Source organism: Equus caballus, chromosome X, assembly GCF_041296265.1.
Source record: "Equus caballus isolate H_3958 breed thoroughbred chromosome X, TB-T2T, whole genome shotgun sequence".
Lineage (NCBI taxonomy): Eukaryota > Metazoa > Chordata > Mammalia > Perissodactyla > Equidae > Equus > Equus caballus.
This window is the reverse complement of record NC_091715.1, coordinates 143,711,937-143,725,245: the sequence shown is the minus strand read 5'-3', so window position 1 is coordinate 143,725,245 and position 13,309 is coordinate 143,711,937. Positions and strand designations below refer to the sequence as shown.

The 13,309-nt window shown below is 57.6% G+C and overlaps 1 protein-coding gene across 1 annotated transcript; it reads right to left on the bottom strand.

Annotated features, from left to right (window-relative positions):
- Window positions 1-455: 455 nt before the first annotated feature.
- LOC138922016 (paraneoplastic antigen Ma6E-like) lies at window positions 456-6,748 on the bottom strand. The gene is made up of 3 exons (XM_070258704.1): window positions 6,617-6,748; window positions 4,968-5,246; window positions 456-4,488 (listed from the first exon to the last, which is right to left on the bottom strand). Exon 3 carries the CDS (start codon window positions 4,415-4,417, stop codon window positions 1,799-1,801), a length of 2,619 nt encoding a protein of 872 aa, XP_070114805.1. The 5' UTR covers window positions 4,418-4,488; window positions 4,968-5,246; window positions 6,617-6,748; the 3' UTR covers window positions 456-1,798.
- Between the last annotated feature and the right edge of the window lie 6,561 nt (window positions 6,749-13,309).

The window sequence follows — 13,309 nt, the reverse complement described above, 5'->3', positions numbered from 1 at the left end:
CTGGCAGGAGTGGGCTGAGCGGGCAACCACCCCCAGCCCAGAGTCCTGGGCCCAGCTCCTGGCAGGGGCATCTGACCTCAGGCCTGGGCCCTTCTGTGGCCCGCTGGTCTCTGGGATTGCACACGTGACCTCTCTGACCCGTCTGGGTGCCCTGAGCCCCTACAGCGGTGCCAGGGATCCTGGAGCCCTGGATCCTGCCTGTGGTTCCTCCCCCTCCCTTCAACGTCTAGCCCGCTTATTTCTGGGGACACCCCGAGTTTCCTGGGGACCCAACCAGCCACTGCCCATGCCCACAAGTTCCTGTCACTCAGCTCCGTCCAGCCCAGGGGACGACACAGCCCCTCCTGGCCCCTGTCCTGATCATACCCCAATGCAGGTGACAGGCCACTGTTGCCCCCACCCCCACCCCCAGCAGACCCTTCCCTCAGTTGCCCAAAGCAGAGAGGACACGCAGCTGAAACGGTCAATGAAATTTACTGAAGAGAACCACTTACTGAAACCATTGCAGAGAAGGGAATGACAACACGGAGAGGAACTTCTAACGGCCGCTACAGCCCACAGGTCTCGGGGACAGTCAGTCTCTAACGGGGTGCCTCAGCTGCCCCCCATGCTGAGGCCCTCCTACCACAGTCTCCCTTCCTGGGAGCCCCACAGTCAGCCTCTTGGCAGAACGATGGACACTGGCAATGTCTTCTCACTCCAGGGCACCCCCTCCCCCTCTGGCTGACATTCTGGGGTGGGGCCCTGCCCTATGGGCCACATAGGACAGTCACAGGACGCTGGAAAATACAACAGAGGACACCACACCAAGCCCAGGAAACTGAGCCACAAGTAACAACAGGTTGGCACATGAGAGCACAGTCCCACTGGAGCCTCCCGCAGCCCCTCCATGTCCCTGCTCCAGTTCTTCCTTCCCGAGGTCCCGGGGTGAGCGCCGGCCACGCCCTCGTCTGTCCATCCTTCCAGGCATCTCCTGGGACTGGGCTCGGGGACTCTGGGGTGGGGTGGGGGCCACTGCTCAGATAAGCACACACCTCCACAGGAACAAGCAGCGGTTGGCCTAAATCTCCACCGAGAAGGCAGAGTTGAGCTCATGGCACCGGACGAGAGAGAGCAGAGCCTGGGCTGCCACTGAAGCTCACAGCACGTGCCAGGGCCGAGAGGGTGCTGCCTGCTAGGCCAGGACCCCACCCCGGGATCACACACACCTAACGGCTCTGCACAGAGATGATGGCACGTGTGTGTGTATGTTTTGGGAGTGGATTACTTGACACGTGGGTAACTACAGGGTCCACTGAGATACAAGCGGGCTTCCCAGAACAGGGAGGAGCCTGCCCCAGGTGACAGTGAACGGGGGTCCCCTTGTTGGGAGGCCCAGACAGCTGGCACCCTTGAGATGACCTCCTAACGTCTCCCAGGCCCGTGCAGGTGGCAGGCGTCCTCAGGTGCCCCTCACCCAGGCCGGGGCTGCCACTCGGGGGAGCCACCAGGCTGGCCGCCTGAGTTTGCAGGGCTTGGGATGGGGCTTGGGCTCGGTGTGGTGCTGCCTTGAGCGGGGCTACACCTCTCCCCTGCCCATTTGGGGTAACATATGTTCATCTTGGTCACTTGGAACGGCTGACGGTGCGGGTCATGGCCCCTTGGGGATCGTGAGGGGCCAGGGGCTTGGTTTGGGCTGGACGGGCCCCTCCCTCGGCCTGGTCCCCATGTGGGGTGAGGCGGCTACCCTGGCCTCGCCTCCCCCTGCCTCCAGGGCTCTGCTGCCTGGGAGGAGAGGGGGCCCCTGGGCCTTTTGAGCCTACTTGCCCGAGGAGGTCTCGGGGCGGCTCATCTCCTCAGCCCCGTCCTGGTTTCCTGGCTCCTCCTGGATGAGCCCCTCCTTGGGGGTCTGCTCGGCCTCCTGGTCTCCCACCTGGGCAAGGCCTTCCGGGTTACCGCCAGGACCTCCTGGGCCCGCCCCAGAAGCACTGACCATTTGAGCAGGGGTGGGGCCCCCGGGGGCCCCCGAGCGTCCTGCCTGACCTAGCCCCGCACGAGTAGGAACATTTTCACCTTCCCCAGTGGCAGAAGAGGACTTGGTGGTCTCCTCAGGGGCAGGGGCTGCCACGGCAGCATCACGGGTGTCAGGAGCTGCCTCATCGGCCTCTTCACGGGCCGGGGCAGCGTCAGCGGTGTCTTCACAGGTCAGGGCGGCCTGGGCAGCATCTTCACGAGCCCAGGCGGCCTGGGCAGCATCATGGGGGTCAGGAGCAGCCTCTCCAGGGTCGACTGTGACAGGAACTGCCCCATCGGCCACTTCACGTGCCGGGGCAGCCTCGGCTGTGTCTTGCTTGGAAAGGGCAGCCAGGGTGGTATCTTCCTTGGGTGGGGAAGGCTTGCTTTCTTCTGCAGTGACAGGGGTGCCCTCAGTGGTGACCTCATTGGCTGGGAGGCAATCTTCATGGGTCCGGGCAGCATCTTCACAGGCCAGGGCGGCCTGGGCGGCATCTTCACGGGCCGGGGCAGCATCTTCATGGGCCAGGGCACCCTGGCAGGTGGCTAGGTCTCCAACGTCCAGCTGGGCCCCTTCTTCCATGTGGAACTGCTCACTTCTAGCCGGAGCGGCCTCCCACGCCTCCGTCTCCCGAATGAGCTGCAGCATCCCCAGGAAGCCAGGCGGCCTCCTCTCCAGACGCATCCTCCTCAGCTTGTTCTCGAGCGTCTCGTTGGGCCGGGCCTGCATCAGCACCTGCCTGGCGCGCAGCTGGTCTGCGATGGCGGGCCGGATGGCCCCCTTCTCCAAGGCCGCCTGCAGCAGGCCTTCCAGGCGCATCACATAGGCAAAGAGAGCCTCCTGGGGCCTCTGCGCACAAGTCAGGAACTTCAGCCGTGCGGTCATCTGGGCGTCCTTGCTCCCGAACACCTGCACCAGCGCGGCCAGGCAGTCCTGCGCAGGGGTGTCGGGATTTTCCTCCAGGAGGCCGCATATGAGATCCAGCGCGGGGCCACCCAAGCTCTCCACCAGTCTCCTCCTCCTCTCCCTCTCTGACATGTGGCGCCACAGGTACAGCGTGTCGTTGGCATGGTGCAGCCAGCTCTCAAAAGACTCTTCTCCACAGCCCGGCTCTTCCACCCCAGAAAACCTTCTCAGTACCCGGTAGGCCATAGCATCGAGCAGAGACTGCAACGTCTGCCGCCAGTGCTGGCTCCGGGCTGCTGCCTCGTTGATGGCTCTTGCCACACCTGCAGCTCCTTCGTCACCTGGAGCCTCCGCCTCAGCTGTAGCTCCTGCCATGCTCACAGATCCTGCCACGCCTGCAACACCTGTGTCCCCTGCGGTTCCCTCTTCATCTGATGCTCCTGCTTCCTCTTCAGCTCCTGCCTCGCCCTCAGCTTCCTCCTCGCCCTCAGCTTCCTCCTCACCCTCAGCTTCCTCCTCACCTGCGGCTTCTTCCTCACTTGGGGCTCCTGCCTCACCTGTGGCTTCTTCCTCACCCACAGCTCTTGCCACATCTCCAACTTCCTCCTCACCTGCAGCTCCCGCCTCACCTGCAGCTCCTGCCATGCTCACAGATGCGACCATGCCTGCAACTCCTGTGTCCCCTGCAGCTCCCTCTTCATCTGAGGATTCTGCTTCCTCTTCAGCTCCTGCCTCGCCCTCAGCTTCCTCCTCACTCTCAGCTTCCTCCTCACCTGCGGCTTCTTCCTCACTGGGGGCTCCTGCCTCACCTGGGACTCCTGGGCCTCCAGCCTCACCTGTGGCTTCTTCCTCACCCACAGCTCTTGCCACATCTTCAGCTCCATCCTCACCGGCAGTTCCTGCCTCCTCTGGGGCCCCTGCCTCAGACACACCTGCAGCTCCTTCCTCACCTGGAGCCTCTGCCTCAGCTGCAGCTCCTGCCATGCTCACAGATGCTACCATGCCTGCAACTCCTGTGTCCCCTGCGGCTCCCTCTTCATCTGAGGATCCTGCTTCCTCTCCAGCTCCTGCCTCACCCTCAGCTCCCTCCTCCCCTGCGGCTGCCTCCTCAACTGCGGCTGCCTCCTCCCCTGCAGCTCTGGCCACACCTGCCCTGCCAGCCACTGCTTGCCTCTGGGGCTGTGCAGGGAAATTGGGTCTATCCCGTGACTCAGAATCAGGGCCCTGGGGCAGGAAGAACACATCCCAGAGTCCCCCCTTGCCTGGTATCTGTCGGGGGACCAAACTTCGATTTAAATACTCAGTGAACTCCACCAAAGCGACCCTGAACCCGAGCTCCTTTCTGAAGACGTTGCCCAGCACTCGGTACCTGCCCAGGGGCCACAGGGCAGCCCGCACGGCCTCCTGGAATTCCCGGTCCTCGCAGTCCTCCGGGATGCCCAGGATGAGCAGGGAGCGCTGTGCGTTTGCGCCACTCCACCTGCACCAGTCCTGCAGCATCACCAGTGGCATCACCATCACTGAGGACCTGAGGGCGGCCAGAAGGGACTGGACGGGCGTGCACGGACTCTCGCAGTGTGGGCCTCGGCCTGCGGGTGCAAAGGGGAGAGAGGCGTGTCTGTGCCACACAGCCCACCCCACCGCCCCAGCCAGAGCCCCGGGCCCCTCACGCTGGGGCCTGGAGCGCCTCCTCTCGCTGCTGGCTTCGTCGTTGGATCTTAGGAAACCTCTTCGATAATAAACCACATTGCTTCACAAGATGGAAGGCTACCCACATTTTCTACCTCCTCTAGCCTCGGGGCTGGGGGGGGGGGTCGCCTTGTTCCCCAGGGACTCTCACATTTTCCAATTTGGGGCATGAATTTCCCCAGGATCCTGCCTCCTTCTCTTCCACGTGCTCTGGCCTGCAGTGACAGCCCTCTTTCTTTCCTTCCCGGCAGGGTGACTCCTGTCCTCTCTTTGTTCGGGGTCACTCTAGGCTGGGCTCTGGCCCAGTCCCAGGCTGCCTGAGCAGAGCCCGCGGAGGGCCCGCCCTGTCCCTCCCTCTCCCCCGCTCTCTCTCACTGACCTCCCCTCCGGGCGCTCTGGTCTCTTCCGTAGGGCACGTTGGGCTCTCTCTGCTCTTCTCTTTCTAGCTTCCTTCAAGGGACGTCAGGGCCCCGAGTCCGTGTCCTCCTCCTGTTCTACGGCGCACACTTAGAGCTGTCCGTCTTCCTCGGATCGATCGCTTCCTGCGCTGCCTCCCACTACTTTGGGGAAGTTCTATTTTCCTATCACTCGGTTTGAAACGCTTCCTGAGTTCCTCTGATTTCCTCTGATTTCTTCTTCCACCTACAGGTTTGCAAATCTTTAGAGACATGTTAATCGTTGTTAACGTCAAACAAAATCCCCGGGCGACCAGGCAACTTATTCTGTCAAAGCGCAACCCTTTTAAACTTAGGGAGACGCTCCTAGGGCCCGAAGTATGGCGTCCCCCGGTGACCCCTGCGAAGGGCCTCTACTTTCCGCGGAGGCCAAGGCCCTGGCCCTCCACCGCGGCAATCTCTGTGCACCCTCCACTGAGGCGACCTGGAGCTTTTCAGACACCCGCTGCGGGGGGCAGAGCCCCTCCCCGGACCCTCCCCCACTCCACCGCCCAGGGCACCAGCCTCCCGCAGACCACTGCCTCCCCAGCGCCTCGCCCTCTCTGTGGCACCTGCACCCATGCTGCCAGGCCCTCCTCTCCCGCACCCCTCCTCAGCCAGTGGCCCCCCACCTTCCCGCCCATCCCCCTGCCCATGCCCGGGCGCATCCTCCCCAGACCCGAAAAGCGCCCTCCCCGCCAGCTGGGAGCGCTCCCCTCCAGCCCTGCGAAGCAGGGCGCCCCCATGTGCTTGGACGTTATCCCGCCCATCCGGCTCCCCAAGCCCGGAGTGCTCCCCCTAGTGCGGGCAGTGGGAGCTCTGCCCTCCCGCCTCCCACCCCACAGATGCAGGGCTGCCAGCCTGCCCCCGTCCCCCCCACCCCCAGATGCAGGGCTGCCAGCCTGCCCCCGCGCTCCCCACCCACCCCCAGATGCAGGGCTGCCAGCCTGCCCCGGACCCCCCCCCCCCCCACATGCAGGGCTGCCAGCCTGCCCCCGCCGCCCCCACCCACACATGCAGGGCTGCCAGCCTGCCCCCGTCCCCCCCACCCCCAGATGCAGGGCTGCCAGCCTGCCCCCACCCTCCCCACCCACCCACAGATGCAGGGCTGCCAGCCTGCCCCCGCCCCCCCCACCCACACATGCAGGGCTGCCAGCCTGCCCCCGCCCCCCCCCACACCCACCCACAGAGGCAGGGCTGCCAGCCTGCCCCAGCCACCCCCCCCCCCCACAGCCAGCACCCCAGCGAGCCACAGCGCACCGCTGCCCAGAGCATGGCCGCCCACCACTCCCGCACGCATGCCCGGCCTCGCCCACGCCTCCCGCCCCAGGCGGACTCCCCTGGCGCCCCCACCCCAGCCGGCAGCCCCCCGTGCTGGGCACCCTCCTGTCCGGCCGCAGCCCCGGGAGCGCTCGCTTCCCATGACCCCCTAGAGTCACTAGCCCCCGCCCCCGCCTCCCCCCCTCCTGAGGCCCCTGGGAGCCCTGCCCTCAGCCCAAACCCCAGCTGGCTGCCCCCCACCCTCACCGGTTCCCGCACGCTCACCCTCCCCTCGGACCCCCTCCCCCGCGAGCCCCCCGCCGACGTGGCTCACCTGCGCTGGCCCCGCGGGCGGCTCCCGGTCCCCTGGAAGGCCTGGCGGGCTCGCCTCAGGGTGGCTGTGTGGCCCCGGCTCACGCAGTCTGCGCTCGGCCACGCCAGCTCCCGCGCCTCCCAGAAGCCCCCGGGCGCAGGAGAGAAAGTTCTAGGTGGCTCAGGGCAGGGCGACGATTGGCTGCGAGGAGCACGTGAGCGACGCCGCGCGGCGAGGGCTTCACGGCGCTGTCGCAAGGCTCGCAGCCGCGGCTGCACAGCGCGGCTTCCGCCCCTGCCACCGCTGCACAGCGCGGCTTCCGCCCCTGCCGCCCGTGAAGCCGAGAGTCGGCCCGCCCGCAGAGCCCGCTGGGGCCCGTGGGGCCCACTGCCCGGTCGTCTGTGCCCTGCTGTGCTTGGTAGCGGCACGCAGACGGTCTACGTCCCTACTGACTTCTCCTCTCGGTGTCCCCATCCCGGGCGGGAGGGGTGACATCTCCATCGGCGGTGCTGGGAATGGCCGCCTCTCCCTCTGTCCCGTCACCCTCGGTTTCCTGGACAGCAAAGTTCTGTCCCTGGCCACAGACACTCCTGGGAACTAGCGCTGCGCGTCCCTCACTGCTGACCCTGCCATCGTTCTGACCTCCCATCCCAGGGACCTGCCTCTGCCTTTAACTCGGCTTGGTCCACTGTCAGCACGGTCGCTCCGACTTCCTTAGCTGCTCTTTCTGTGGGACAGCACTCGGAATCCTCTGACTATCCACTCGCCTGAGGCTTTGCTGTCCAATCGCAGCGCCTGTGGGCAGCAAAAGCCTGGCTCTCGGCTTCATCCAGACAGTCTCTGCCTTTTAATCGCACGGTTTAACCCGTTAACATCCAGTGTGGTTTCTCCTATGGCTGGATTTACGTCCAGCCCTTTACCGGCTGCCTGAGTCTGCTGCAGATACTGAGGAAAAAATACCAGAGACCGGGTGGCTTATAAACAGCAGACGTTCATTTCTCACAGTTCCGGAGGCTGAGAAGTCCAGAAGCGAGGTACCGGCAGATGCCGTGTCCGGCGAGGGCCTGCCTCCTGCTTCACACACAGACATCCTCTCACCATGTCCTCGCTATGGCAGAAGCGGGTGAGGGAGCTCTCCGGGGTCTCTCTTACAAGGTCACTGATCCCGTTCATGGCGGCTCCACCCCCATGAACCAATCACCTCCCAAAGGCTCCACCTCCAAATACCATGGCGTGGAGGGGGTCGATTACACAGGTGAATCTGGGGGAGGACACAGACATTCGCTGCACAGCACTGTCTGCCCATCTCTCTCTCTTCCTATGTTCCCCTTTTCCTGCCTGAGATAGTCAAAAAGTTTTTATTGCACTTTAACTTACTATTGCCTTTTGAGGCTATTATCGCTTTGAAATGCTTTTGCTGGTTGCTCGAGAGATTATAATCTATTTCCTTAACTTTTCACTGTCCACTTGTGGCTAATGTTGTACCACTTCACATAAATGTAAGAAGCTTTCCACCATACAGATTCGTTCCCCCTCCACCCCATCCTTTATGCTGCAGTCGCCACATGTAGTACGCTTACAGATGTTAGAATGCTATCTTTTGAGACTGCATTTTTCATTCACCAGAGAATTATTTCTGTTCTATCCTCAAAATCTTTCCATCCTTCCAAATTGCTTTCTAGCCGCTCTTGACTTGTAATTGCACTGGTTCCCTTAGCAAAACTGGAGCGGGCCCCCTCTTTCCTGAGGCAGATCACCCTGGCGTATTTTTCCACATTATGCTCATCCATAGGCAATTTCAAAAGAGCTCTCTATCTGGTATGAAAAACTTCATCATTGCCCTCTCTGGGCGTTCCTGGCACTCTAGGCACACATGCATTGTGGTGCTCCTGGCTCTCCTCTCTGACCAAACTGGCCACACTTTCTCCCCCTGTCCCCTCCCTTTAATGCTGGCTGGGCCTTTAAGGTCAAGCTCAGAACACGTGTCCTCCAGGAAGCCCCTGTGGATTCCCCCAGACTGAGTTCCACCTTATCAACGTTGATCCCGCTCTGGCCCACGCACACACTCCATGCCCAGCACGCTCAGTCCCAGCTGCTCTGTCTGTGCTGCTCCAACAAAGGACAGAGGCCTCTACATACAGGTCAAGCAAGCAGCGATGTGTACAAAGTCCTAAGGAGGTGCCCAGCACTTAGCAAGTGCTCAAGGAGGGCCACTGTCGTCCGTCCTGCCACCACTATTGCGTCTCCTCCAGCATTAGTCCCTCCCTCTCCGTGAGCCCAGCCGCTGGCGCAGGGGCTGACCATGCCTAACAGAACAGCCACCCTGAGCTTTGAGTGAACAGGCCGGCAACAAACCTCACTGAAAGCCCCCTCACTCACCCCCTCTCCCCCTGCCGCCGGCGCCCATCCCCCGGAGAGGAAAGCACTGGGTCTGGGGCCTCTTGGTAACCAATGAAAGAAACAGCCCCCCAGGGTGTGTGTTTGACCCCTAGTTGAGCAGTTGTATCTGACAGAGGTGGAAGGCAGTCTCCTCACTAGATCTGCTGGGGCCCTGCGTCACCGTGGGGGCCACCTGCAGGGTGCTCATTCATCTCTCAGCTGCTCCCTCCCTTCCTCTCTCCGTCTGCCCCTCCAGGCCCTTCTGGCCTTGGCAGCTTCACCGCCCGCTGCCCGGCATTCCCCCTCTTTGGGGGGGCACCTAGAGACTGCACCAGCCGGGACTTTCCCACAGTCAGAGCCCAGGGCCCTGAGGTCTGCGGGGCCCGCCCTCCATCCCCAGGTACCAGGGGTCTTTGCCCCTATGGGGTGGGCTCAGCTCTCCCCGACCTGCTCCAAGTCTTGCCCTTTCCAGGACCTCCCAGAGGCCACTTGGGCCACTTTACCTGTTGGCCATCACCCTGTGCTCCCACTAGGCCAGGGGATTTGCCTGGCATGGTTGGGTGGAGAGGGAGAGAGAGAGGCACGCATACCTCCCAGCCCTCTCAGGAGCCCTTTCCCACATGACCAGGCTGCGTCTCCAGCCATCCGTGCCCAGCGGCCTTCCCGCCCAGTGCAGCTCCCCTCTGGGGGCAGTCAGCACCCAACCCTGGAGCTGGAGCCCCTACCCTGAGCGGTCTCCCTGTAAGTCAGAGCCGGGGGTGCAGGAACACGAATGGATGCACGCGTGTCCCAGCCCACTGCCACCAGGGCAGGGGTCTGCCAGGGACGTGGAGCGACCCAGCTGGACTGCCCTTCCTCTGGTGCCGTCTCAAGCCCAGGGCAGCCCCCGCCTCCGCAGCTCCTCACGGCAATTTCTGTCGTGGCTCTGGCTCACTGGGACCGTGCCTGCAGAATTGCCCAGAACATTTGCACTTTGGTCCTCAGCGGGGCATGAAGAGAGGTGGCATGAATGACAAAAGCAGGGGGGCTGAATTGATTGAGGGCCCCTCTTATTTGTCACAGCTCATCCTCCACAATCTGTCTTACCTCTGCCTCTCGCCAAAGCATAGTTTTAGGCTTAGTTTGGGCAGGGTCTGGAATAGTTTTTCCTCCTGGGCATGGTCCTCACTCCTCACACGTGACCTTTCTGGAGTCTTAGCTGGATATCTGGGTTTGATAAGGGGTTCAGGGAGACCTGCCACTCCACTGCTGCTGTCCCTCAGGTATCCCTGTTCTGCTCTCAACCCCGCAGCAAACATGACTTCTCTGCTGGTGTCTGCTGTCCCTTGCATGTGCAGCCCTGCCTTGGGCCAGGGACTCCTGAGGAGCTCCCATACATATTTTGGGGCTCCCTGGTCCTGCGCAGCTCCTTCTTCACATGCCCTGCCATGTAGATTGCAGCCCCTTCAGCTGTCTGGGACTCTGCTCTCTGCCTTCTCAGGCAGAGGGTCACAGCGCTGGTGGGGCCCTCCTGGGCATTTCCCTTCTCTTGGTGGTGCAGTCTGGACTGCTGATTCTCCAGTGGGGAAAACAGCCACTTCATTTCCTTGGTTCTGCTTTGTAGTGGTGTATGGTGGGAGGCTATTCACTCCATCAGAGTTGGAAGCTGAAGTTTGGCTCTCTTCTTTTCAGCCCCATCTGACCAGCCACTATGTCCACTTGTATCTTCTCTTGCAAGATAGACATCTCACGCTCCCTCAGCTTTTCTTTGTGACTCCAGTTGGTGCCCTTTGCCATTCTAATCACTCTCGTCTAGGAATTGGTTTTTGTCTCTATTCCTTTTCAAATGTCCCTGAGCTGAGATGTGACACTCCAGGTTGGTTCAACCAGAGTCAAGGAGAATGGAATGATGCTCCTCCTCCTTACTTAAGGAGAGCACTGTTGCAAGGGTAAAGGGAAATAGCTGTCATATACTGCTGTGGTAAATTGGAGCAACCTTTCTGAGGGGCAGTTTTGTACAATATATCATAGGCTTTAAAAGTCCTCATTTCCTTTGACCTCATAATTATACTTCTAGACTTTTACCCTAAGGAAACAATTAGGCATGTGCAAAATATTAAAACAGAAGAAAATTCAACATGATGTTATTTGTAATAATGGAAATTGCAATCAAACAAAATATCAAACAATAGAGAATGATGACGTGTATGTGATGGCATATTTTGAATGATTTGAGAAAATAGTTGATGCTACCTCCAACTATCTCTCAAACTCACCTTATTTTTTCTATTTCCTTCTCAACTTTTTCAGTTTTTCCCCTAAATCTGCTCCTCCCCCAGCCCTTCCTGTCTTACAAAAGGCACCACACTGCCCTGGGGGCTGGCTCCTTCTCCTGTGCCCAGGCTCTAAGTGTTAGGTCCCCTTTTCTTCTCTCTATATGCTCCACCATGATGTCATTCTGTCTCGTGGTTCAAATACCACCTATATGCTGATGACTCCCACATTGTCATCTGCAATCCAGACTACTGCCCTGAGTTCCAGACTAATGTATTGAACTCAACATCTCCACTTGGATGTCTGATTGGTGTCTCCACATGTCTGTGAGAGGCTTAATTGTGCACCAGTATCAGTTCTTCCTTCCTTTAGTACTGGCATTTCTGCAGGTTAGCCGTGCACATGGCTGCCCAGGAAGAAACTACATATCTAAACCTCTTTTGCAGCTTGATGTGCCCATGTGACCATGTTCTGGCTAATGGGATGTGTGTGGCAGTGAAGAGTACCACTTCTAAGTTGTGCTCCTAACAACTTGTCTTTTTTATTTCTTCTCCTCTCTTTTCTTTGGGTTTAATCTGCTATTCTGTTTCTAATGTGAGGTGCTTTTTCTGTCTTGAGATGGAAGCTTAGATCATTGATCTGCAGCCTTTCATATTTTCTAATATACGTACTTAAGACTATAAATTTCCCTGTATGTGCAGCATTAGCTGCTACTAACTTTAACAGTTTTGAAGGGTAATATTTTCATGATTATTCAGTTCAAACTGTTTTCTACTTTCCATTGTGATTTCTTCTTTGATTCATAGATTATTTAGAAGTGTATTCTTTATTTTTAAACACTTAGGAATTTTCTACTTACCCTTTTCATTTCTAGCCTAATTGCTCTGTGGTCAGAGAATATATTCTGTATGATTTAATTCCTTTGCAATTTGTTGAAACTCATTTTATGTCCTAGCACATGACTAATATTTGTAAACGGTCATGTGCATTTGAAAGGAACATATAGTCTGTAGTTATTGGATGCAGAATACCATTAGGTTAAGCATATTGATTGTGTTGTTCACATCTTCTATACCTTTACTGATGTTTTTGTATGCTTGTTCTCTGTTACTGAGAGAGATGTGTTAAAATCTCAATTGTATATTTGTTTATTTTTCTTTTTAGTTTGCCAATTTTTGCTCTCTCTCTTTACATATATATGTATATAGATATGCATTCATCTATAATATCTATATATCTCTATATGCTCATCTGAAAATATTTTAGTGTTTGCCTTTACAAGATGAGGGCTCTTAAAAAACAACCACAATAGCATTATCACACTTAAAAATAATTTAAGGGGCTAGCCCTGTGGCTGAGTGGTTAAGTTCGTGTGCTCTGCTTTGGTGGCCTGGGCTTCCCAGGTTTGGGTCCTGGGTGCAGACCTAGCACCACTCATCAAGCCATGCTGAGGCAGTGCCCCACATAGAAGAACTAGGAGGACTTACGGCTAGGATATACAACTGGGTACTGGGGGGCTTTGGGAAGAAAAAAAAGAGGAAGATTGGCAACAGATGTTAGCTCAGGGCCAATCTTAAAAAAATAATAATAATTTAATATTGTTAAATATTCAATTAGTGATCAAGCTTCTCTAATTGTATTAAAAACCATTAAGCAACATTAAACAACAGTAAAAAAAAAACATTTAAAGACAGTTTGATTATGAATCAGAAACCAAGTAAGTTCCATACATTGTGATTGGTAGAGAGTCTTTTAAGTCCCTTTTAATCTATAGATTCCTCTTCCATATGTCTTTCTTTTTCTCTTTCTTTTTTTATGTGGTAAAATTCACTAACACAAAATTTACCATTTTAACCATTCTAAAGTATACAATTCAGGGACATTTAGTACCTTCACAAAGTTGTGCCACTATCATCACTTACTAGTTCCAGAACATTTTTATCACCCCAAAAGGAAACCCGCACACATTAAGCAGTCACTCTCCATTCCCCCACTCCCCAGGTGCTGACAAACAATAATCTGTTTTGTATCTCTTTGAAGTTGCCTATTCTGGATATTTTATATAAATGTAGTCAACATGTT

Excerpts from the sequence above, each read along its gene's own strand:
- LOC138922016 (XM_070258704.1), bottom strand. The coding sequence starts at position 4,417 with ATGGTGATGCCACTGGTGATGCTGCAGGACTGGTGCAGGTGGAGTGGC.